The sequence below is a fragment of the Saccostrea cucullata genome, unplaced genomic scaffold (genome assembly GCF_032062105.1).
Source record: "Saccostrea cucullata isolate Sc308-1 unplaced genomic scaffold, CSIRO_AGI_Scuc_v1 ctg1860, whole genome shotgun sequence".
Lineage (NCBI taxonomy): Eukaryota > Metazoa > Mollusca > Bivalvia > Ostreida > Ostreidae > Saccostrea > Saccostrea cuccullata.
Window position 1 is genome coordinate 168,324 of NW_026929161.1, and position 26,677 is coordinate 195,000.

The 26,677-nt window shown below is 33.4% G+C and overlaps 2 protein-coding genes across 6 annotated transcripts in view; both read left to right on the forward strand.

Annotated features, from left to right (window-relative positions):
• Window positions 1–4,306: 4,306 nt before the first annotated feature.
• Window positions 4,307–22,983, forward strand: LOC134279951 (dixin-like). Of its 5 annotated transcripts, XM_062762365.1 has the most exons (19): window positions 7,530–7,778; window positions 9,090–9,161; window positions 11,143–11,272; window positions 13,423–13,548; window positions 13,823–13,956; window positions 14,255–14,352; window positions 14,519–14,733; window positions 14,932–15,074; window positions 16,594–16,671; window positions 17,012–17,116; window positions 17,259–17,363; window positions 17,471–17,524; window positions 17,687–17,833; window positions 18,188–18,289; window positions 18,625–18,795; window positions 19,149–19,242; window positions 19,661–19,784; window positions 20,341–20,379; window positions 20,902–21,025. In XM_062762365.1, exons 1-18 carry the CDS (start codon window positions 7,698–7,700, stop codon window positions 20,369–20,371), a joined length of 2,010 nt encoding a protein of 669 aa, XP_062618349.1. In that variant the 5' UTR covers window positions 7,530–7,697; the 3' UTR covers window positions 20,372–20,379; window positions 20,902–21,025. The 5 variants fall into 5 exon arrangements, with proteins under 5 accessions (XP_062618347.1, XP_062618348.1, XP_062618346.1 ...); XM_062762363.1 differs by lacking the exons at window positions 7,530–7,778; window positions 20,341–20,379 and adding an exon at window positions 4,307–4,455 and having other exon boundaries at window positions 20,902–22,983; XM_062762362.1 differs by lacking the exons at window positions 7,530–7,778; window positions 20,341–20,379 and adding an exon at window positions 6,864–7,057 and having other exon boundaries at window positions 20,902–22,983.
• Window positions 22,984–26,378: 3,395 nt separating this feature from the next.
• Window positions 26,379–26,677, forward strand: part of LOC134279946 (uncharacterized) — a 13,609-nt gene continuing 13,310 nt past the window's right edge. Inside the window, exons 1-2 of the mRNA XM_062762353.1 lie at window positions 26,379–26,415; window positions 26,515–26,655. Of these exons, the coding sequence (XP_062618337.1) occupies window positions 26,413–26,415; window positions 26,515–26,655 (144 nt within the window). The 5' untranslated portion in view covers window positions 26,379–26,412. The remainder of the gene's footprint in view (window positions 26,416–26,514; window positions 26,656–26,677) is intronic.

The window sequence follows — 26,677 nt, forward strand, 5'->3', positions numbered from 1 at the left end:
ATATGCCCCTAGGATTATTCTTGTTTATGGCACCAGGGTCATTGGTTTTGCCCGTTGGTCAAGTGTATACATTGTGATTGTTTTATTACCCTCCGTGGCCAGAGCCCACATGTGTAAATAGTATATTTGTGTTTATACCTTGGCAGTCACTTTAACTAAGTTTATTATGATAGACATGTATTCTTTTTAGTTATGTTTATAATTACATCAGCGATGTTTGTATGTCTTGTGGATTATTACAATTGACGTGTTACGCCGGCTACTGGGTTTTGATTCAGTTTGAAGAGGGCTTACGATCTCTGGAGTAGATTTTATCAGGGGATTTTAATGCGATGGTCATTCAGGAGGAATTTTTCTAAGCATCGTAAATACTGGGTATCTTTCACTCCATTATTCTAGCGGAGATGTCGATCATGTCTCAAACAGTAAAACAAATGGGATCACCCCATTGTCAAAATAATCCCGAATATCGAAGAAGTGATGGAAATTTTAACAACTTACACCAGAAAAGTGCCAAATCTATCAAACCTAGTTTGGAATCTCGTCTTTCCCCGCGTGTGAAAATTGGTGTGGAGTTATCTATTCTGAAATCAAACTCCCCCATGGCGAGGGATAATAGATATTTAGGGGGTCACTCCAGAGAGAGCTCCGAGCTGTCAAACACCCCCCTTCCATCCACCCCTTCATTGACAGATACGGAGTCTGATTCCAATGGAATGTCTAACTCAAATTATGACCAAAAACAAGTAAGTATAAATATGATTAACGAATACCTTCCTGAGGAGTGAGAAAGCCCGACTTTTACTCAAACTCAAACTTTCTAAAGATATTCATAAAATTTAGAAGGGGTCGTTTTAATTGCTTTTTTGAGAATCGGTTTATAATACATTCAAATATCAATGTAATAAAACTAATAATATTGAATAATACAGAGGTCCTGTATTACTAGAATACAAATTGAACAAAGCATTGAAATATGCAACAGACAGAAAAATTTGGCAACAAAGCCTTGGGAAAATTCTTGTAAGAGTATTTTTCAATATGACTTAATACACATAATGATTAATCGGATTTTGTTTGCATGTTAAATGGTGCTAGTATTGTTTGAGAAAATCTTATTAGCTTTAAGCATTATATAGTTATGTATCTGTGGTTAATTAGTAATTATGTGGAATCGTGATATAAGCCAGCAGTCAATCAAATTGTGTGTATGGGTTAAATAAAAAGTGGTAAATATAGTCATACAACGTAACACCCCAATAAATTCTGGCAACATATTTTTCTTCGGTTTGAATGCAAAGAAAGGAATTTCTCGGATAGTGAACGAAAAGAAGATCACTGAAAGAAGATATAAAGTTCATTTGTTTTCAAAAGAATGAATTGAGTGAAATTTGAACGGTCCTTTAAAAATAACAAAATCGAACAAACAAAAAGCAAACTGAAAAACTTAAGACTGAGTGCACACACGCGGTGTATTGTTTAAAATGCCCAGTTCATGAAACGAAAATTGGTCAATATTTAAACAAGAGTTTCTCTTTAAAGAATTAAGCTATATGTAAACATAACACTGAATATCTTAGAGTAATCAAACTTTGTTTTTGTCCATTTGACAAAGTATTTGAGGCACATTTGTGGAAATGTTTTTTGGCCCTAGTACAAATTTTAACGAGTGGTTGAAACAATTTTACTCAAGTGCAATCTGGTTACAATCTAAAGTAAACCCCAAGCACTGTAAATGACCATCATTTTTTTTAACTAATTTAATGATATATACTTCTCGACCTCAGTATTTCTTAATAATGAATCATGATAATTTTTGATTCTTCATTTACTTGGGTGGTCGTTGTTATTGTGGAAAGGTTGAAAAAAAAATGTTTCAATTTCCACAAAAAACAAAAATATTTAGAAATAAAGGTGGCCAGCTAATACGTCGACACAGAAAAAAATAAAATAAAATATGTCGAGGGCAATCACGGACATCACAGACATGATTTCACAATCTATCGATCAACGTTTAATTGCGTTCGGTCGCCAGTTGACAAGATAGTCTGCACCTCAGAGGCGAAAGAGTGTTAGTAATTGTAAAACGACATGCAATCACTGTCTGAACTTCTCTACCTGTGAGCAACAAATCCGATATTACCTGTATGGGACATAAAAGAGATCAGTTTGCCTTTATATTTTTACCTCAGCTCATGGGAATCTAGATTTATGACAGGATGCTTGCATCTGAGGGGCTTCAGACTTAACGACACATAACATTATATTAATATTAAATGTGTATCGATTTTTCTTACTCCTTTATATCAATAATTAAATAAGGGTGGCAATTAAGAGCGTCGTGAGAGTCGGAGAGTGAAAATTATATTAAATCTTGGTAGTAGAAACCTTCCGAAAAGATTATTGGAGATCGATGCTAATCTACGTTTTTGTTATTTTAAATGATTAGATTACAGTACATGATTTAAACAATAAAGGTGCATATGGCGACTGCAATATAATGTTTCATTAAAAAAATCATAATTTTCCCACGAAACAATTTGAATTAAACTTTGATTTTAGACTATTTCTAATAATGTCTAGATTTCGATTATGAATATCCCTCTAATACTGCAAACTAAAGATATGTTTATTATATGGTGAAAACTTTACAATAACATTTTAGAAATAGTTTTACTTAGATGAAAAAATCAGATTTATTTCGTCCCTGAATAGATGATATAGATACATGTACTGGCATCAACATGATCAAGATCAAGAATGTTTATGACTTTGCAACACCGTGTGAATCCGCCACATGTGTTTCTAATCATCGATGACTGCGAGGTTACGCTGACCGCACGGGGATGTTTAAAGAGACAGATAATGGGAATCCCAATTTTTCAGAAATTAAATTCGTTAAAGGAAAAAATTCAATCATCATAACAGTCTTGAAGCAAGTCCCGTCATGACGGTATAAAGGGAAAGGGCGAGTTTTGAATCAGACTGGTTGACATAATTTAACTAACCATGGGTACTTGAGGATAACCCAACAGTATACCTACCCTAATACTATTCAGTTATGCCGCACAAGTTTTCTCCCTCTAAGAAACGCCAATAAAATGTCTAATCGATATAGGACGATATCTGATTAAAATGACTGATTCAACAAGCTGATTTCAAGAAAGAAATCTCCATTTTTGTCATCGATTTCTATGTGTTTTGGGAAACACCTATGCCCCCGTATGACATCATACTGCAAGATCGAGGTTTTAGGTTAAAAATGTTGTAATCATTCAAAGAAAGGTCTTGTCACAAGAAATATTCATAAAAGTCTAGCACCAACCGTTCAGAATTTATGGCAAAATTAAAGTTTTTAAAAAAGTAAATCAATGTCACGGTAATGAAGTCAAAATTTAAAAATGATTGCACCCAAAAGAAAGCCTTGTCACAAGAAATACAAAATGTAATTTTTGAGAAAAAAAAAATTAAACATGATTTTTGCAAACATTAAACACCTTTTTATGAAAATACAGTCAAGGTATTCGGACCAATTAAACCACTTTAAAGCCCTTGTGTTTACCATTTTTTAAAAGTTTAACTCCACGGTCAAGGCAAGAGGTCCAAATATTTGTATAAAAAGAAAGGTCTTGTCACAAGAAATATACACGTAAAAGAAAGTATGGAACCAATCATTCAAAAGTGGAGGTCAAGGTTAAAGTTTGTTTTAAGTTTTAAGTGGAGGTCAACTCCACGGTCATGAATTAAAAAACGTTAGTATATTACAAGGTTGTTGCAAGGAATACATAATAGTGAAATATGAATCTTAGGAACCGTCTAAAAGTTGATATAGCCAAGGTCAAAGTTTGTTTGTTTTTTTTGTTTGTTTGTTTGTTTGTTGATATTTTTTGTTGGGGGGGGGGTTAGCCAGATAGACAAAGCCAAATAATTATATGTGAGCTCTCGAATTTAAGGATCCCCAAAAATCAGATAATAAATAAAAACTATAAATAAAACTTGGTATGGAAAAGGATATTGTCAAAGAAATAACTTTCCACAGGGGAAATAAATTTCTTTACACATTGTTTTTCGTGTATTTTTGAATTTCGCGGTATCCTGAAACTTTTTAAATAATGACACCTCCCTACTTTCAAAATCAACCGGAAGTGAAATTAGTAGTCTCAAATCTCTGTATTTTTAACTTTAAATATAGCAATTGTTTCTTTTTATGTTAAAAAGTTATATAAAAATGAAGGAAAGATGTGGTCTTCTGTGTGGTTTATGAAAAAAGTGTTTATCAGCTAAATACGCTAAAATGCAGTTGTAGAGATTTCTGGCAACCCGCCATTTTGAATAAAAATCAACAAACTTCTTCATGCGTGCACATCAACATGGGAATGTCAATATGCAGACTGTCTCATAGATCTGTCTTGCAGTTGAGATAGAATATAATAAATCACAGATGAAATAATGGAGGTAATATTTGTTGTTAATCAGTTATCTTGAATTTTAAAATCTAACATCTTGTATGAAAGAGAACTGAAGTGTTAGTCGATAATGTTTTATCATTATGCTCAACGAACCACACTCTTCATATCATTAGCCACCTGTTGTTTGTTACTAACCATCATATCATATAAAATTTTTAGTGTGGTCTTATTGAAACAAAATATCTGGTGTAGTTGAACATCTGAATCGTATTATTTTACTTTCAAGTATACGATGCAGTTGTAGGTGTTATTGCTTTACCAGGTCTGGTACAATCACTAGATTTAGCTACGTAGCTTGATTTACCTACATAGCTTTATTTACCTACCTGAGGTAGCTTTATTTAGCTACCAAATTGATCTATTTCTATTAAAAAGCATTTTTCTCAGGGTGTGTTATGTATGACAGTTAGAACAGTTACTCCTTGAATGAAATGACAAAGAAGTCCAGTTCCGGTTAACACGATAATAGGTCGGTAATCGTTCAGCACAATGTGAAGTAATCATACTCAGTCATGCCTCACCACACCTCACCGTATGGTCAAATATAAACCAAACAATGGAATTACATGTTTTGCTCTAAATTGTCCAAACGCAGCAATGTGTAAACTATCTCTGCTTTGAATTGTTTTGAAAAGCCTCCCTATTATAAATATCAATAGTCATTTAATTGCGACTTTTTGTCTCTTTTTAATAAGAAGAAAACTTTTGAAAACTTACCTTGAAATAGCTAAATAAAGCTACCTGAGGTAGGTAAATAAAGCTACGTAGGTAATTCTACCTACGTAGCTAAATCTAGTGATTGTACTGGACCTGTTTACATCATGTTTATGTTGTCTCCTGTTGTTCTTGTTATGTAGAATTTTAACAGATATAAGTACATATTAAAGTATGGAAAGACATGAACTGCACATGTACTTGTTCAAAGATTTAACTGAAAACTATGCCGTGTTAATTCAAGAATTCGTTTATGCACTCATCTTTCATATTTTTGCTTGTATATGGCAACATTCATATAATGTTTCAACATGTTTAAGACTCACAAAGTAGCTCTTTTTTGTAATTAAAAAGTGTTTGATTTTAGCATTTCTCTTGTTTCTAATCAACCTAGTAATTTCACATTTTGGTGTACTAAATGACTAAAACAAAACCCAGATGATTCGGTCTTGCATTGGCAAGCATTATGATCATTATTCTAAATGTATATGCTAAAGTGGTCACTTACAACTTGAAACTGTCAAGATTAGGGGTAAAGGCTGTAAGCACATCATATTTCACTTTTACTTATCTCAGATGCTCATTGCAAATGTTGTTTACTTGTTTGTGCAAATAAGGAATTTAGTTGTAAGCTTCTGAAATCATCTGGCACTGCCTTGTCATTAGGGCAGAAGAATGAAAAAATATGAAGGTCAGTTTTGTTGCTCTGGTTTTTTGCGCTAACTGCGTCATGTTGTTGCATGAGCTAGGAAGTGAGAAGCCCTGTTGAATACCTTAGGCTATCTAAATTTAATTCCCTGGTTCTCAGGCCAATTTTCTCCAAAACAGATGCGGGACTGGAAATCTGCAAATTTCGTTTTTTCATTTTATTGGCAATAAAGTAGATGAGGGAGGTATTTTTTTCAAAAATTTTAAACACGAATTTTCTTTAACATAAAGATAACTTTTTAAATCACAGATATACTTTCCATTTCCAAAATTTTCTGCTTTATCCATTGCTTAACAGCGTGTAAACATCGTAGGTAATGTCCTAAATGTATTTTCAAACGAAGTAGCCAAAATCTCATTGTAAATGACTACCGGAAGTGATATTTCACTTTTACTTAAACTAAGAAACAAATCATGTTGTTTATTTTTTTTGCAAATAAGGAATTTGTTGTCTTTTGCAACACCAACTTTTTATTTTATCAAAAATACAATAAAATCGGCAATGTGGCTACCTCAAAACGGATACGCGCGGGCCTGAGAACCAAGATTTCAATTTTATATGGCCTTATTACAGTTCCATCAAATGGCAAAGTTTTTAGGTTAATTGCTGGTCCAACAGTCAACAAAGAGACCTTGCAGTAAATTCATAATAAGAACAAGGGATACTATATCTTCATAATATTTTGAAACTTGGGCATGAGAAATTTCACATGGATTATGGATATCATTGATTCTGATTCAATCCCTAATTGTAGGCAAGGAGGTGCATTTGTGGATAAGAGCTTTTTATTTCCTAAGTATGATGTTAAGTTGCTCCTGAGGAAGTTGAACAAGTAGAAGATTTTCATTAGTTAAGAAGAAGTTGAACAGTATATTAAATCATATCGTATGTTAAAGCACTGTTGCATAAGTTGTCAACAGAGTGCCGATGCATAATACACTAGTACCGTTACTACAAGTCAGATCAAGTGCATTGGAGAAGTAGTGGGTCTTCCGTATTTCACACATTCCTAAGTGGATTTGGTTATCACTTAAACTGACTGCACTTCAGAGCTGTATTGACTGGGTAAATATGCTATAAATGGACAGAAGAATATAAATTTTTGGCTGCATTGGAATTGGTTGCTGTGGAAGCTCAATAAAACATGAATTCTGATGCCTATATGGTAATATAATTTTTCTTACAACCCAGTAAGTTTTTTTTCTTCTCAATTTTCCAGTCATAAGCATTTACCGGTAAAATCAAGATAGTTTGGAAACAGTTTACAATGTGTTTACTAGAAATGTTTTGTTTTGCATTATAGTATAGTAAAAGAACTAACAAATGCAGTTAATAAAAATGCTCTTAATCACATGTAGTATTTACAGTTTTATGATATGTTTAGTTTGTTGACTGCAATAATGACCAGTTAATTGGTCCAAGTGTTTGTAGAGATAGTAAAAAGGATATATAAGTATAGACGTTAATGTGTAATGATGGAGATGATGTTCATGAGAGAATGACATTCATGAGCTTGATGTGCAATTATCAACTGATCTGTAAATATGATATGTACCTTCACACATCTGCACAATGCAGAACATGGACAAAGCACATAACAAAGAAACTGTATGAGACATGATCAGGATCATGATGTCAAGTCCTTATGTTCTAGGAAGCTTTTATTAATAATTTGTGTGTTCTGAGGACAAAATGTCACATTAGAAGTCGGGCTGCTTCAGTATTTAAGGGGGTCAGTTTATGGCCAGTTAAGGCGTCTGGGACTGGCAGAACAAGTGTTGTTTCCTGTGAGTTTTATTTGTGTAATGCCCAGGGATTTTAACACTATGCTCTTGTCTTTTTGTGGAGAGGGTTTTTCCTGGGAGGAAATAGAAAGGATGGAGGAAGTGAGTTTTTTTTTAATATCTGGTAACAGATTTTAAAACTTTATCTGTGATGGTATTGAAATAGATTCAATTTTTTTATGTGCCCGGATCGATAGGAACAATATATTATTTTGTCCTGTCCGTTTGTCTGTTTATCTGTTTGTCTGTTTGTCTGTCTGTCTGTTGTCAACTTTAACCTTCGCCATAACTTTTGAACCATGACAGATAGAGACTTCATATTTGGTATGCATAGTCCACCAATGAAGTTCTTTCAAATGACACCAAGGTCAATGACCTTGTGACCTTGACTGTGACCTTTATGCTAAAAATAGATTTTACAAACTTTCTCCATAACTTTTGAACCATGACAGATAGAGACTTCATATTTGATATGCATACTCCACCAATGACGCTCTTTCAAATGACACCAAGGTCAATGACCTTGTAACATTGACTGTGACCTTTATGCTAAAAATAGATTTTACAAACTTTCTCCATAACTTTTGAACCATGACAGATAGAGACTTCATATTTGGTGTGCATACTCCACTAATGAAGTTCTTCAAATGACACCAAGATCAATGACCTTGTGACCTTGACTTCTGAAAAGGTTTTAAACATTTTTTGAACAAGTGTATAAGTATGTCTATGTGATAATGATTTTATTGTTCAGTTAAGTTTTAAAGTCAACAGAAAAATTCCAAAGAATATGTGTGATGTTAGAGCTTTAATAAATAAATCCAGTCCTTGTATTACGAAGATAAAATATTTACATTTGTTTCCAAAGTATATTTAGTCTAAGAGCAGACAACTTGTGGTATATTTATTGCACTAAGTAGCTGGGTCATGTACATTAAGGGAAATTCTGGCCATTTAAATTCAATACACTGAAATTTTTATGGATATAATTGAAGGATAGACAAGAAATCTGATGTTGAAGTGACAATTTGGGGGTTTCATTTTCAAAAGACTTTACGGGGAGTGTCATTGCAGGACTGGTGTTTATTTAAATTCAATTTTCAACAGGAACCTACATGCCTAGTTTAGTTTTTTATGGGATGATAAAATGTTGTCACATTTGCCAAGCTTTAGGAATTTCTTTCAATTTAGGAATTCATCTTAGCTCCATTTCATAGGACATAAACAGCAAATTGGAAAATAACTGACTGTGAAATTGGATTTTTTTTTCGTCTTTAGTAATATAATATGCATTAAGGATGCAAATGGAGATTACATAATCTGGAGTTCTTGGAATGATAATGTTACTCTTTAAATGTGATGGGGGTATAGAGAGACACTTATAAAGTTGGGTGTTGGATTTTATTTTACAAGATGTCGTCAGAGTCTAGCTCTCCCTCCAAAACCCCCGAGGACGAGGGGTCCAGATCATGGGAGGAGTGGCAAGTAAGTCTTACTGAAAGTTACTGAATGTCTGACTGCTAGTCACTGAATGACTTACTGTTAGTTACTGAATGGCTGACCGCTAGTATCTGTACTGTGAGAATATCAGTCTCTCTCTCTCTGTTCACATTTTTTTCTTTGGTTCATTTCTGTGATATATCATAGCCTTTTGCATGGATTGTATACTTTGTCTACTTCAATATTAGATGTTGACCCTTGTAATGTATGTTAGATACCAAAACAAAAATCATTCATCAAATTCTTGTGACTTTGAAAAAATAATGGTGAAATATGAAAATAGATCTTTTTCCAACACAAAAGGTTGGGTTGTACCTTAATTTGGCTGTCAATGTATATACGCTGACTTATATTTTGAAATGACTCATCTAGTAAAACATAATAAGAATTTCTGTCTGCATTGTAAGAGATCAATATTGCGTACAGAAGTTGCTCTTGTTCTGGGATACTGCATAACATTGTGCACATCACCAGGGCTTCCAAAACAAATTATGTCTATGCATGTTTAAATATACCAATGTTTGAAAGATAGAGAACTTCTTTCTTCATAATTCATTTGTATGATAATGAATCTAGTGTAACAAAAATTAAATCTTTTGTAAGAAAGAAAAAAGGCACACTTGTTGTTTTCAAGAGATATTGATTACTGGGTACCTATAGACTTAATAATAGCTTTAAACAATCAACAAAATATTAACTGTTTATGGCATTCTAAACATGGATCTACAAACTTGTGAACTATCCATAAGAATCTGCACTCTGTCTTAATTTATACAAACTGATTTGTCCCCTTTTGTGATAGGAGGCTATGATAAAGTTGTCTCCCTTACACACACAAAAAAATAAACCTACAGGCAGATCTTTTATGATTTAAATAAACGGGACCTGTATGCAGTCATTATGAATCATATCAAATTGTTTGTTTTCTGTGTATTTACAAAGACTGCATTATGGGTGATATTATTAGTACCCACTTGTGGTAAGGCGTGTTACACAATGGTCTCTATTATTGGGGGGACTGGCTATAGAGCTAGATAAACATGATCTCGAATTGCCCTCGTCCTCAAACCTAATCATCGATCAAGATAGATCCTTTTTCACTCGATTGAAGTTTTTTCAATTTCACTTTGAATGGTTTAAATTGAAAACTATGAAGAACTTGTTTGAACGTAATAGATTTGCAAGTGAAGTTAAATGGAAAAAAGGTCTATTTAATATGAGCAGTAATTGTGTCATAAAACTGACAAAAGAAAAGATATTTGAGTTTTATTGAGATCATGCTTGGGTTTTAAATGTAGATTTACAACTGATATATTGCATTTGGTTACTGAGAGATGAAAGAAGTTAAGAAAACTATGCAGATTCTTTTTGGGGACCCTTTTCAATAAATTACACAGTTATCTCTGAATTTGCAAAATATGGCATGTTTTTGTAGTTGAAATGGAAGCATATACAAGTACCAAGAAGCATGGCATGTTACTGATAAAAGCTTTCCACTTGGCGCATGTTCTACATGTATTACTGTAATAGTCTATTAGTCTTCTCCGCTATGATATAGAATGCTCTTTATCTGTAATTTATAGGAGACATGATGAAAATGATTATCAGATAGGTTCATTAACGAGAATTAGTAAGACAGGTAACCTGGTTTTCCAGTGAACAGAAAATATGTGTACATTACTGTCAAAGGGAATGTGTTTAATACATGTAACTGTTACATGTACAGTACTTGTTTCTCTTTTGAGCTGAAAGATAATGTGAACATCTTGCATCAAAATTGGTGGATCTTCATACTTGTCATGGTTAATATAACTCTGATAAACACTAAACTAAAGAATTACTGTTAAAGAAGTGCTTGATGGATTTTGACTGATCAATTTATGAAATAAACCATGTTTAACCAATGCATATTTTTTTTTTAAAAATTGAGATAAAAGAAATTAAATATTTTCCTTTTCTTTGACAGAACCAGCTGCATGCTTATGTAGCATGGGTAAACTCGCAGCTGAAGAAGAAACCAGGAGTGCGTCAGATCGAAGACCTGAGAAATGACATGAGGGATGGTGTGGCCATAGCAGAGCTGATAGAAATTGTCTGTAAGTAACCAGTAAAATCAGTCATAAAAGGCCACCATCCCATCACATGAGGGATGGTGTGGCCATAGCGGAGCTGTTAGAAATTTTTTGTATTAAGAAATCAGTTAAAATCAGTCAAAAAAGGCCACCATCCCACCATATGAGGGACAGAGTGGGCATTTGATATGGTACAAATAAAAATCGTCTGTAAGTAATCAGTAAAAAAAAGCAACCATTCCACCATATTCCTTTACTGATAGTGTGTCTTAGTTAGACACTACTGTCTATAACAGTTGAACTGAAGGAATCTTGAACACTGAGATATCAAATACCATGGAAATGACAAAGTGAATTAAAGCCCCAACCACTTATTTTACATTATTTTGCCCCTGATATTTTGACTCCTTGAATATTTCTCACTTTTTTCTTGTCCCAACAAGTTTGAAATAATGAGATTGAACTGTAGTTTACTACTGTATATAGTTGATTTTATAACATTTCAAAAGAAGTTGCCCCCTTGGACTTTTGGTTGTTTGAATGTTTTTTTAAAGTCATGTACCAGAAATAATTTTACTGTTTGAAGCTTATAAATAAGTAACCATATATAATTTGATTACACATATATTTTAAAGAGTTTCTGCCTTAAGCTGAACTAAATATAGACTGAGACATTTATTTTTGATTCATGAATTATAAATGGTATGTGTATTCAAAAATCAATTTATGTTTCAAATGCTACTGTAGCATTGGTGAACTTTATTAATTTAAAAATTAATACTACTCAATATAACCCTGAAAATGATAATCAGTGATCCTTTAAAAGAATAATTGATTACCATTTTCAGCTCCATATTAAGATAAAATATAAGGTTAAGAAATATTTTGAAATCCTGATATATTTTAAAATCTTTTCAATTTGAATGTTATCTTTGTAAATGATTATTAGCAAGTTGCACATAATATAATTAGAGTTAGGTATATATTTTTTTTTCAAAAATTATGCTTTGAGTCATATTTCTCCTGCTCAAAGAATTTACTTTTGATTCAATGGCTACCTACAAGTAAACTAGCCATTTAAGAAAAGCCCTGACCAAGTTAGTACATTAATCTGATTTTGGGGATTAATGTTATAGTAAAAGGAGATAAAGACACACTGTGTAGTAGCCCTGAAATAGATTAGGAGGGCCTTAGCAGGTGTAGTATGTCTACCTGACATTGATCTTGTTTATTGTTCATTGAAAGCAAGAGGTTTTTAAATCTGATCGACCTACCTTATTGACAGCGGGGAGTAGTCATTATCTCAATAGATAATTGCTTTGGAGATAAAAATCTATGTCAACAGAGCTATTAGAGATCAGAAAATATGATTAAAGGAAGTTCTTAAGAGCATACTCGATCTGAAAAGGTAATAATTTTAAGTGTAAAGGGAAAATACCCAGGTAACAATTTGGAGTAAACTGTTGTAAAATTTTTAAAAGAATCCAATTGAATCCATTAAAAGTTCATATTTCACAGGGATTTTGTTACTTATATTATTTATTTTTTTTCACCCAAAAAATTGCTATAATCTGTGTCATTAAAAGAGCATTTTGTTATTGATTTGTTTTAGAGACATTTGAATTTCGAAATTGATATGATATGATAATCATTTCAAGTATCAGTAACCATATTTGAATTCAATATTTGAAAGACTCCTAAACAGTATTGATTACAAGAAATGGATCTTACTGTCTAGTCACTTTATTCATCATCAAGAATGGGCAAAATTAGTATGTCTGTATCATTTTACAATTAAAGAATATACATTAAAACACACCTATAATGAATTGCCAGGGATAGACAATTTTCCTTCGTTATAGGTGTAATTTGTTATACATGTATCGGACTATCCAGAGTGTCAGCAATATATTTCAAGGTCATTGGGATTGACAAAAAATATGATGACAGTATATATTATGTGTCTTAGAAGGTATCAACATCTGTAGTTAGTATTGTAATACAATGTAGTAAAGTGCATCTTCATATTGATCTGGGGGGAAAAAGTGGTACTTGGCAAAGTTAAACTTGGCCAGCTCTGTGTATTTGCTTGTTTCTGTATTTTTTTTAATAATAGAAACTTATATAAGCATTATTTATACAATGTCTTCTAAGTGGTTACCATTTCTTTTTAGCTGGTGAACATTTGAATGGAATTCACAAATGTCCTTCCACAACAACAGAAATGAGGGAAAATGTTGATCGAGTGTTACAGTACATGGCCGAAAATCGAATCCGCATGCACCACACAAACGCTAAAGGTATATACAGTAAAATAAAACCGCAATAATTGTTTTGCTTAGATGAAAAGAATTATTGCTTAACAATAAATATATATCCCTACAGCCAAATTAATGTTATTTCTTCACTATTGAATTCTGCAGCAATCGAAATTTATATCCTGGGGAATGGGTGGAAAATTTGCATGCAGTGAAATCAGTTCAATTGTGATAGTAAAAAATCAATCTGAACTGTAAACAGTGTGTTTCATTTCAGCTGAAGGGTAAACATGTCTGAATTTTTGTTCTATTTCAGACATTGTGGAGGGCAAGTTGAAGAGCATCATGAGGCTGATTTTGGCCTTGGCTGCTCATTTCAAGCCCCAGTGTGTGAAACATTCCACCCACCAAAGGAGACCCTCAGGATCTGCAATGACTGGTCTTGTTCAGGTGAATAGAGTGTAAAGGTCAAAGTTTGCAAGCTATAGGTCAATGTTTCCTGACTTAAGGTCAAAGTTAATGAGTATTTGATAGACTGCCAATTTATCTGCCTATAGCTAATCATGGAAAAGGTCAGAAATGAATTTATATTTAGTTAATGTTCTAATTAACAACATTTCCAGTGTATGCTAATCAGAAATAATGGACTGATGAGAGGTCATTGTATTGATAGAAGAGAATTTGACATTCATTTGAATATTTAAGAGCAATGTCACAGATGTTGATGGTGATATTGTATTGATTTTAGGGAGCGTCTGCAGCATTGACAGAAGCCCGCAGAAATGCTGCCAAGGCTGGTAATAGCTTCAGGCGAAACAGACCACCCACCAACTACGCTGATAGGAGGTTTGTTTTTAAGGTTGAAATTAGAACAAAGCTTTTTACTAAAATTTAATTTTTTTACTTTAATACTGTGCAGTGAAGCTGCTGTGAGAAGCAACATTGCAAACCAAAAAGCAGAATTTGAAGAACAAAGTCTTTTCAAATGTTTTACATGATGTCTTATTTTCAGAAAAACCTATCATGGTAGCAGTTCAGACCAGCTAAGTGATTCAGACCAAAGTTTTGGGGACCAAAGAAAATCCCTCTTTGGGCGGGATGAAGGGGATGGAGCCAGTGCTGACAAAAGCCCCATTCCTAGTGCTCGAGTACCCAGCTCTATGACCCAGCATCCAGCAATCAGGGGTACACCCCTCTCCAAAAGCCATTCCTCTGATCATATATCAGGTATTAAAAAAAGATAGATCATATAAAATATACTTAATGTAAAAAAAAAATTGCATGTTCTATGCTCATAATTGTTCCTTTTAATGTTGCTCTAAACACCCTATGAATGTATGAGCCAGTTACAATTCAAGTTTAAAAATTAACCCTTCTTCTCAATTTTTGTGATAATTAAGTTCATGTATATGAAATGTCTTACAGCAAAGGACAGTGGGACAGAATTAGAGGACTCAGGGTCTAACTATGTGGAACGCTCACATTTTGATGACCTAGTTTCTGAATACATAGATGTGTATGATGATATGAAACATACCAAAGATGACTTACTCAAATTACAAGACTTGGTAAGTTTTTTCAGCAAAGAGGTACAGTAAGACTTGGTTATAACGAAGTCACTGGGACCTATGAAATTACTTCGCTATATCAGTAATTCGTTATATCAGTATCAGTGCTCGAGCTGTGATTCGCCATTGTCGCCAATTGCGAATTTTTTTCAGAAGTGGCGAAAAAAAATTCATAAGTGGCGAAAATGAATTTTTTAGATGTACCATGTACAAAATTTGAGTAGTCCTGGTTAGCTCCTTTGTTTATTCAATGTATGCAGATAGGTCCCTCTGTTTATTTAATGCAGCAGAGGTGTGAAAACCGAAACCTACATGTAGGAAATCACGTCTCGCTTGAACGAACACAGCTGACTAGGTAACTAGCCTTGAGCAAAATAGGGTTACAAAATTGCTTGAAATAATATAATTTTGATTAAACAAGGGGGGATAAAGTGTTATTAGAAGATGAAGTTTATAAAAAAAAGATTTTTATCAACAAAATATGGATCTATGTAGATCGTTTTTTTTAAACCGAAAGTAGGGAAACGTGACGAAAATTGTAAAGAATGGCTTCAAATTTTATCTAGTGAAAAATAAAAAATGTGTACATTAAACAATAAACTGAAAAAGAGTGAAAAAGAAATTGGATTGAAAACAGAATAGTAAATTACTCTGAATTATGTACATTTACATGAGCTTGCATATTAAACCCTGGAGTCTCCAAGTTGATAAAATAAAGTTTGTTAACCTATTTTTCATTAGGGACCTACTTTTTAAATTACTTCTTTTCACAATTAATTAATGAAATGAAAACTAGCATTTTTAAAAAATTTCATATATTTTTACTAGGTCTATAGCCCCCCCCCCCCTTCCCAGGCGAAAAAAAATTGTAATCAAGAGGGCATTTTCTGTCAAGAGTTGCCTGATATCAATTCAAATTAATTGTATTTTTTCAACATTCTTTTTTTTTTTAATGGATACTATCATAAGCTTTAAACATAACAATTTTAAAATAAATGCCTGTTATAAATATAATTTTTAAAAAATGAATAAGAGAAAGTGCATTGCATTGTCTGGAAATCAGATGTAAGTATGCCTTTCCTTTTGTCGCGAAAAGTGGCGAAAAATATTTTTGGTCCAGTGGGAGCCCTGATCAGTATAAGGAATTCTTTAAATTTATTTAGCTGAGGTAAACTTCGCTATATCCGTGAATTTTTAATATCCGTGTTCGTACTAAATGAGCTTTACTGTAAATGTTGCCATGAATTATTTAAATACAGCAGTGCAAAGTCATTAAAATTGACTTGCTCCTGTTTTCTTTTGTGAACTGTGAAAAAAAATAGTACTTGGTAATCACATTGAGTTGGTGTTTTTGAAAGATTACTTATCTTTAATGAAATTTAAGAAGAAAAAATAGGGATTAATTATTCATTTCATGCTTATACATGTATTTTCTTCTTCATTCTATCTATGTTTAATTATGCTTGTTATGGCAAAAAAAAAAATAACCAATTCACAATGCTATTATTATGTTGTACAGTTATTATGTGGAGAGCCACCTGATGGTGAAGAGGGAGATAAATCTGTGATGATTGGGTCTAGTCCAGAGGAACAAATTGTAAGTGACTGGAGTTATTGTCATGAGTGAATGACTATCATTTACAAGCAGTAATGTGTAAGGAATATTTTAATGACCAGATAAAAATTGAACTGCATGACTAGATTTATCAATTGTTTAAATTTGTGACTGTGGCACGTTTTTTTTCTGCTGCTGGAATCTTGTATTGTCAAGTAATTTGAAAATTAAAACCATGCCATTTTCTGAATTTGATTACTAAACCCTGGCAAATATGAATTCTTCCAGTGCCTCCAGTACTAGTATTCACAAAGGGATGTATAATTGTTGTGATCTTGTTTAAGGTTTTACCATTGACTTATATTTCTGATCTCATTTTCAGGCAATATTAAAAAGTCAGTTACTACAGTCAACAATAATACAAAACGATTTACGAGAAGATTTGTCTCGGACAAAGAATGAATGTATGCTACTACAGGGAAATAAGGTGAGGTTTTTGAATCCCTTACATTTCATTTATGTTCGTATTAATTACGATGAAGCAATGAAGATGGACATTCTAATTACGATGGAGATGATGTTCTAATTTTCAATGGATGGAACACTGATTGGCTGACATTGTTTTGTAGGGAGGGTTACAGCAAAGACTATCAGAACAGGATGAAACAATCAGCCAACTAAAGCAGGAAATCTTACGGAGGGACTTTGACAAGCAAAATACAGAATTAGAAAAGGTAAAAAAAAAAAAAAAGAATTAATCCTAGAGTTTTGTAAAAATTTATTATTAATTTCCTTAACCGTGTACAAAAAAACAAGGTCATGTTATCTCTTTTTTTTCCAGATTGAATTGAGGAAAAATGTACAAGAAAGAGACAAGACGATATTAGATCTAAAGGTAAGAATACATTTATGCATGTACTTTAAATGCAAGCATGAAACATTTGTTGACACTTTTTGAATAAGGTTCAGTTGTCTTTGATCGATGATGGAAGAAAATTGAAATGTGTGCCTCTTTGGTAGTATTGGTTAACAATAATTTGTTTGATATGCTTTACAGAGGGACATGGCTAGAAGGGACCAAAGAATTGACCAACTTCAGAATGACCTACAAATGCAGATCCAGGAGAAGGAGTCAATCACTAGAGCTCTAAAGCAAAAAATCTCTGAACTTCACGACCGACTGAGGGTGGTGGGAGAACATGGGGTAAGCATTTTCTCTAAATGAGATGTACTGTAAATCACTTTTTATTCGCGAGAACTTTATTTTCGCATAATTACGCGAGACAGTGAGCTCGCGAAAATTTTATTCTCGCGTATAATAGTATTCCTTAAGATTATATAGAAGAATAACCACAATTCGTGAAAATTATGTCTCGATAATAAAGAGTCGATGACTCTCTCGCGAAAATAAAGTGTCGCGAAAATATAGTGATCTACAGTATTATAATTGTGCTTTGAACACCTGTGCCCACAGTAGAAAGTTAAAAACTTTGAATGATTGTAGGAAATAGTTTTTAGATGCATGGTAAATAATACATGTACATCGCTGTTTTTGCAGGCCAATTTGAAGGCAAAAGTGGCAGTTCAAGATAAAAGGATGGCAAAGTTGGAGGGAAAGATTCTGTCTTCATCAGATAGAGATTCCTCAGTGTCTTCACAAGTAAGATGTGATTATTTGTAAAACATTGATGCCAATTCATTATTTAGTAATTCAACATGCATCCAGAAGAATTCCTTAATTTATTATTTGGTGATTTAGAAGAATTCTTAAGGTTCAACACTACTCTGATAAGAGATATAACTATTAGTGACATCAGTATCTTTTATTCCTTTATAACTTTCTCAAATTGAAATGGTTTATTAATCTGATTTGGCATAGCAAACTTTGGTATAATTGTTAGTATCTTACTTACAAATGTACTTTTTGCTTTGAATAATCATAAGAGTTAGGGTAACATTTCATGTTAATGATAAACTCCATTATTTGTTTGACAGGGTAGTGTAGATGACCATCAGGTTGTGAGGGACGCCCTGAACAGTTTACGGGTCAGCTTTAAGGGAGGGGATCCACAACTCCACACCCTGGACACCTTAGAACAAAGCGTGTCCTCCCTCCTAGAGAAAAACCACCAAAATAACAGTACATCCAGTAATGGAAGTCACCAGGTGTGTAGTAAAAAGGGGGAAAAAGAGCAAAAAATAGGGGTAGTATTTAATTGGATTTGGCTAAGAATTTTTTTATTGTTCACAGATGTAAAATCACATTTAGCACTTCCGCAAAGCGTTATAACACTCATTATATGAAAGCATTTTATATAAAGTGTTTTTATTTTTTTTCCCTTAATGATGGATTTTTTCCTATCTTTCATTGTAAACTTACTTTAGACCAGTGATAAATGATTGATGAAATAAGATTCCAAAGTGCAATTTCTCTCATTTGCATTCTTAATATCTTTTTCATCCATCATGTGTCAATTGAAAGCTGAGATTAACTATGCTAGGTGTTTCATTTATTGCAGAATTCTTACACCAATAATTCTTCACGGAGAATCAATTTTGACTCCACGGGTGATGTTAGGCGATCACCTATTACAGCTATACCAGGTAGTACAAGTGAGTGTATTTAGTTTGCAGTGATCACATAATACCTTGGTGGTGGATCACAATGGGTGGACTTAATTTGTTGTGTTTTGATGGATTCAAGGTACTATATTTCTTTACTACACCATATTCTGGTCAAGGAGGTAATCTGTCAAAGGGGACATTTGTGTGATCTTGTTCAAAGTGCCCACTTTCCACCATTATTAACCTTGGTCTTGCATGCAAGTAGAATAACTCCATAAATGGTTAATGTTGAAATGAGATTTCAAATACAGAATGCATACGTGTACCTGGTATTTATCCATGTAAATCTATAAATTTAAAGGAAGAAAAGTAAATCATAACATGATGTTGAAAAGAAAGATTACTCACTGCATTATTTATTTTCATTTTGTATTACAGTTGTGTATAATTGAGTCAAATATTGTAGGTTTTTCTGTCAACCAGCTAGATGGGCCACCAAATGGGAATATCAGTAAAAGCCAAAACTCCACTAAAGTGCTATATTTCACAGACAAAACTGTCAATCCATGCATGTGTACAATCCATAAAAGGTATGTGGTATTAGCTTACCCCGATATTTTTCTTACAAGGAAACGATAAATTATTACATCATGTGTCTGTTGTGTCAGGAAAATGGGAAGGCATCAGCATTCATCTGTCTTGAGCTTTTTGTGTCCAAATCATATGAATGTGGGTTGTCTAACTCTGACAGATTTGGAAAATAAGAACTTTTTGAGGGATTATAATATTGCTTTTGAAGTTGCAAGTATATACAACACACGGCACATAGGCATAAATTCTGTGTATTGTATGCTTCAGCAATTTATCCACTTAAAAAAAAAATTCAGTGTCTCTTTCACATCCTGTATAATTTGAAAATTTTAATTATGTATGATATGTACATGTATCAAAGTGCTTTTACAATTATGTTCATGCAAGACTTGCAGTAAAAAAGTTTTGAGACACTCTTTGAATAAGGATTACATTACAAACGATAAAAATTTTGCAACTAATGCATGTTTTAGAGAGTTTTGCATAACATTAAATATTGAAATAATGCTATGAAAAAACATTTCCGAACTTTTACCTAAAGTATTTCTTTACCAGGACACAAAATTCTAAAGAGAGCTCAGTTTGAGAGGTTGGGTAGGTAGGGTGTGTTATTGGATTGATCTAGTTACATGTAATTAGGTAGCGTGCTCCTTGCCAGACCCTCATGTAATCATTGTGTTGTGTTTTCTTAAGTCTTGACACCTTTGTATATATTGGTAAAAGGCAGCTGTGTGCTCTGCTGTGAAAAAAAGACATCATTGCTTTAAAGGGAAATGCCTTCATCCTGGCTTTAAAAGGAAAAAAAATCTTTATATATATCAGCTTTCACATCAGTGTGTTTATAAAAAAGCCATGAGTACCTACCAAAAATGAATTAATATTTTTGAAAATTTTAGAATGCATGTTGTTTGAAGTTGAATTAATTATCAGAATAAAACTTTTTATGTGATCCAACAAATAAAGGGCTTTATGTTTTAGGATTGTAAATGTAATTCAAATTCGCATACAAATGTTTTATGCATTGTATTTCAGAGCAATTGAAAACTTTATTAAACTGCATGTTTATTTTTTAGTCTTTCACAGTTTTAAAATTCCCTAATATTTTACGTTTTTCAGATTAGGGGAAATAACTCTTAAAGATTTCAAAAAGATCCTTGATAAGAGTGTTGGGAACTATCGTTATTCATTCAAAGCTCTGGATCCGGAGTTCGGGACAGTAAAGGAGGAGGTGATGAATGACGATGACATCATTCCGGGATGGGAAGGCAAAATCGTGGCGTGGATCGAAGAAGATACGGGATAGCAGCGGAAAATACAGGGATCCTCGCCTGATAAGCTTGCCTGTTCCTTGTGATACCTCAATTCATTTTCCCTCCTAGTCGCCCTTCTTTGTTGACATTTTGAAATTTGTTACTTGTTTGTCGTTTTTGCCTTCGAGCAAAGAGTGCTCTTGAATCTGGATCGTTTGCTATGTAGTATTTGGCAGTCAGAGAGAGTAGTTCAGTTCCCGTTTGAGGCCAGTGCTTCCAAAAATAGGATTTTTGTCTCAGAAAAGATCTGAAGTTCATTTTTTGTTTTAATGTAGAATAAAACTAGATCTGATATCAAATAAAATCAGACAATGTTCCTTATTTATACTTTGACACATTATACATGTACAGATAGACGTTTGTAAAATACAGAACAACATTTTGTTTTATAAGGGCAGTGATATTTATTCTTTTTCCGGGTATTGGACATAGATATGTCTTGTTCTTGTGCAATAATTTTGGCATATAAATGTAAAGGCAGTACATAAATATATGTTGATATCTAATGATATCTACATTGTAACATTTTGAAGTGTTTATTAATATACATTGATTATATATAGTCATTTTGAAAGTTTGCAAGTTCTTGTCTCTGTATACTAACTTTCAGTTAACTTTTAATTAATAATTATTTATTCTCTTCTTTTAGCTCTCTTTTCTAGTAAAGATCTGTGATAAATCCTTGACGTACCTTTTTGTGCTCAATTTTTTTTACATGCTTGTATTTTTCATTCTGTTGTACTCAAATATTTGGTGTATAAAAAGTGAAGGGGTGGGGTGGGTTGGGGGTCATATGTGACTGTTCTGTATTAGAAAATTGAGAGTGTATTTAATACTGTTTATATATATAGTCAGGGCTTCATGCGAATAGTTTTAGATTTTATTAAAACAGGAGACCCATTCCTGTATGTTTGGTATAAATTAATAATTTGCTTAAGTTTCTGAATCTGTATGCAGCTCATTTGCTTTTCAAGGTTAAGTATTTTTTTTTTCTTAATACCAAAATACAATTTAAAAATATATAAGCAGTTACAGCATTTGGTATGTTTAGCTAAATTGCTCTTTTACATTATTTTCACAACTCTACTGAAATTTCCTTATTTTAGACTAGCTAGTATGCTGAAAAAATATGACTACATACTTGCTTCGAAGCATGAATTGACTCTAGTTGTCTTGATAAATGGATATCAGCTTTCAAATGCATCTTTCAAATTATTTTAAATAGATCTTATTTTGGAAATTGGAATAATGTATTTTTTCGTTTAACTTGTGTCATTGATTGTTTATTCTTTGTGTTTTCCAATCTAGTCCTTTTTTGGAAAGTTTTATTTTATTCTTCAGGGAAACAAACATTCCTTGCTAAAGATATTGTTCAGTATAACTAACATGGCATTCCTGTTCACAACAACTGGCATTCCTGTTAAAAAAAAAAACTTTTAGTTTTGATTTATGATTAATGATATTACAATGTAAAAGTAATATCAACTTGAACCAACTGGTAAATCACCTTTGTATATTCTGTCCATTTTTTCCACACACAAAAGATCAAACAGATTTGTTGATATTTGCTTATATTTGATATTCAGTTTTCTTTTCAATATTTTTGTTACACAGTGTAATCATTTGTCTCAAATCAGTGGAAGGTTTCCATTAGAAGTGTATAAAATGGTGATAAGTCCTCCAGGAGAGGAGAAACTTTTTATATATTTACACTTATTTTGTGTGTGTTGTATAGTAGTCCGCAGTATTATTGCCTCTACACAATTTTAAGCAGACGTCATTCCTTGATTATGATGTTTAAACTGCCTTACAATCCAAGATGTTTGAACATGTAGGAACATTTTTTTTTGTTTTCGCATTTGTGAATAAATGTTGAAAGATGGTTAAAGTATGTTGTTTATTCCTTGCATTCCTTATTGTTGTAATTATGAGGTGAGCTACAGGTTTTATAAATTTCAGTAGATCCCCTAGCCAGTAGGGCAAATGTCATTTTAACATGACAGTTTTATTCAACAGTATCGGTTATTTAAAGCTGAATATGATTCATAAAAGGTATGTGTCTGCCATACTGTAGATCACTATATTTTCGCGAGACTGTCTTTGACTCTTTAGAAGTGAGACAAAATTTTGACGAATTTTGGCAATTGCTCTATATAATCTTTAGGGATAATAATAAACGCGAGAAAGATAATTTAGCGAGTACATGTTCTCGCGTAATTCCGCGAAAATAAAGTTCTCGCGAATAAAAAGTGAATTACAGTATTTGATTGGACTCTCCCTATACATCTGAGAACCCTTTATAAAGCAGCTGACTTAGTCTCTGTTCATTGTAATCAGTGGACACTGGTGTAGGTATGCCACACAGAACTCTGTAGCAACAGAAAATGACTTTATACTTATAATGCATGAAAGTAAGGTATCAAAAACTTGCGATAGTTGCAAAGCTCAGTGCAGTAAACAAACACGAATACACATAACTTCAATAAAATGTATTTATAAAAGGTGATGCAAGATAACCAGCGCGAACACAGGTGGCTATTCCACACTGACACCTGTGGCAATAAAGCAGTCAGGTGTAACTTGGAATATTTTTTGGATGAATAGTCTTAAATTATATGTGACTGTAATTTTTATGTAAATGTGATACACAGATGGTGTTTGCTGTTAACCAGCTGCACAGTGGAGTGTGTCATGGCTTGACACAAGGTTTTTTGGACAAGTTCATGGTCACTGCCGGCAGGGGAATTCACATTCCTCTACTGTCTTTCTACTATTGAAATATTGCAAGTTGATATCCCTTACAGGATTGTTTATAACCTTAAAATGTTGCATGACCTTGACTCAAGATCGCTATGCCCTGTCCGGAGCTCTGAGGGAAGACTATTCGTTGCAGTGCAACGAACTCATCTCTAAATTAGAAGTTGTACTTAAATTCTCTATGATAACTACAATAAAACGAAATTGTTTTACAGGGAACATGCCACTCTGATTAAAACCAGCTCCCTCATTGGCGTCGAAAACAAATTGCAAGTGGGGTGGGGGTGGTTAATTGAAAGAGAAAAAATTCAAACTTGAAAAAATTGACAAGCAATAAAAACAAAAGGCCCAGGGGCCACATCGCTCATCTGCTAGGAAAAAGCACAAATCAGATCAGAATAAATATTTTTTAAATATATTCTAATGTAAAACTTGGATCCATATGTGGCCCCACCCTACCTCTGGGGGTTATGATTTGAACAAACTAAAATCTACATTACCTGAGGATGCTTCCACATAAATATCACTAAGCATGGCTTTGCAGTACTTAAAGAAGATTTTAAGATTTCCCTACATACCGGTATTCCTATGTAAAACTTTGACCGGCCATTGTGGCCCCACCCTACCCCCAGGGGTCATGATTTGAACATATTTGAATCTATACTACCTGAGGATGATTCAACATGAATTTCATCTTTCCTGCCTCAATGGTTCTTGAGAACAAGGTTTTTAAAGATTTTTCCTATATATTCCTATGTAAAACTTTGATCAGCCATTGTGGCCCATCCTACCCCCAGGGGTCATGATTTGAGCAAATTTTAATCTACACTACCAGAGGATGATTCCACATGAGTTTCATATTTCCTGGCCCAGATGTTATTGAGAAGATTTCTTTAAAATGCCATTAATTTTTCACAAATTCATAATTATTTCCCCTTGGAAGAGGGCGTGGCCCTTCATTTGAACAAGCTTGAATCCCCTTCACCTAAGAATACTTTTTGGCAAGTTTGGTTGAAATTAACCCAGTGGTTCTTGAGAGGAAGATGAAATTGTAAAAAGTTTACAACGACGACAGACAAATTTTGATCAGAAAAGCTCACTTGAGCCTTTGGCTCGGGTGAGCTAAACAGGAGGAAAAACATAAATAAAACTTCTTTCAGTACCAATTTTTTCCCCCAAAACCCTACTACTTACCCATTTTTGACTACACTGCAACTTTTGCGTGTAGCTGTCTCCGAAAAAAATATACTGACAGACCGGAGAGCTGCAGTGCCACTCATTGAAATAACTATATTTATTGTGCACCAAAACGTGCGCTGTTTCTCAATTTATTTCTCTGTGGTTTTCAGACTCTCAAAATATTACTAACCGTGTGTTCCTAACATATTCTATCACTGTTTCCACTACAAAATATTCCTTATAATTGTTGTTAATAGTCCTCCTGGCCCTAAAATTAAGATGATAGAAAATTTTGCCCATTTATAATTATATTATCGTTTTTGTATGCAAGATGATTTGGTGTAAAGCGCTTTGTTCAGATGTCAACTACGAGAGTACTTGATAAGAAGCAATTGAGGTAAGAATTAGGAAGAATTATCCAGAACCAAGCGCAATTTTTTGTGCGCAATAAATATACAGTTTTATTTTTCAATGGGTAGCACTGTAGCTCCGGTCTGTTAAAATATATATTTTCGGAGATCTACAGTTCTGCGGCTACCTGTGCGTGTTGAAAGGGGGGGGGGGTTAAACCTACGTCCCATTATTCAATGTCTTCATTATGTCTATCTTTGCAAAAATGTGGCTAGCCCCCCCCCCCCCCTTCCCCGGTTCTGACACCTATGCCCCTTCTCCTTTCACTACTTAGGTGAGATTTTGACTGATGAGTGAAAGGAGAAGTGGGGTTGGTCGACCTTGAAACTAAAACAAACTTTTAAAAGTTAATAACGCATTTTTCACCGAAATAAAAGTAAAATGGAAAAGAGTAGCCGCAATAAGACACGGAAAGCGCTTATATTAAATATAATGGGTACTATTTGGGGAAGCGGGTAAACGAGGTATATATTTACATTGAGATATGTACTAGTTTTGCATATCTTCGAGGGTCAAAATTGAGTGTGATGGGCAATGAAATACATGTGTAGCGTTCAACAGCATGTTTAGTGGTTGGTATTACTTTCCCAACATTAATAGCTCAGTGTTATAAAAATAACTAATTACGTTACGTATCTATTAAAAATTGCACCTAATTGCTCATATAAAATATTTTTTTTTAAACACATAGCTGATTCCATTCTCTTGCATTTCATGTTTTCCAATTATCAGTCAGCATTGCTTCACTCGAAATTCCTCGGATGGCTCGTACCTCGCAAATAACCTCAAGGTTTGAATGGAGCGCATTCGGCGATTGGAGCGTGGTGGAGTCGGCAATCGATTGGCATTGCTTAGACGTCATAATGAAATACGTCACAATCACGGTGACGTCTTTGTATTGTGATATTACAATAAGTTGTACCCTTCACAACGGAGGCAAAACATTGAAGTCGTGAGCAGTGAAACCATAATGGTAATCAAGAAATTTGATTATTTCATTTGCACTCGATTTAAATTATTCTTACAATTAGCATGTTAATTATTTGATTGCTAATTTTTTCATGATTCACAGGAACATAAGTACAAGAAGAGTAAGGAATATTTTGGAAGTTTGGGAGATTTAGAAAGTGATTGGGTAGAAAATACTAAGTCAGAATTCAAAGACGGTACAGCATATCTAGAATGGTTAGAGCGACAACTTCCATATCTAGAGGTATAGGAAAATGCATATTTCA

What these genes read in the sequence shown, in the direction of transcription:
- LOC134279951 (XM_062762361.1), top strand. Translation starts at nt 7,698, where the DNA reads ATGCCCAGGGATTTTAACACTATGCTCTTGTCTTTTTGTGGAGAGGGT. An exon ending in AAAATACAGAATTAGAAAAG is followed by an intron (nt 17,364 to 17,470) that starts GTAAAAAAAAAA and finishes TTTTTTTTCCAG; the next exon opens with ATTGAATTGAGGAAAAATGT. An exon ending in AGACGATATTAGATCTAAAG is followed by an intron (nt 17,525 to 17,686) that starts GTAAGAATACAT and finishes TATGCTTTACAG; the next exon opens with AGGGACATGGCTAGAAGGGA.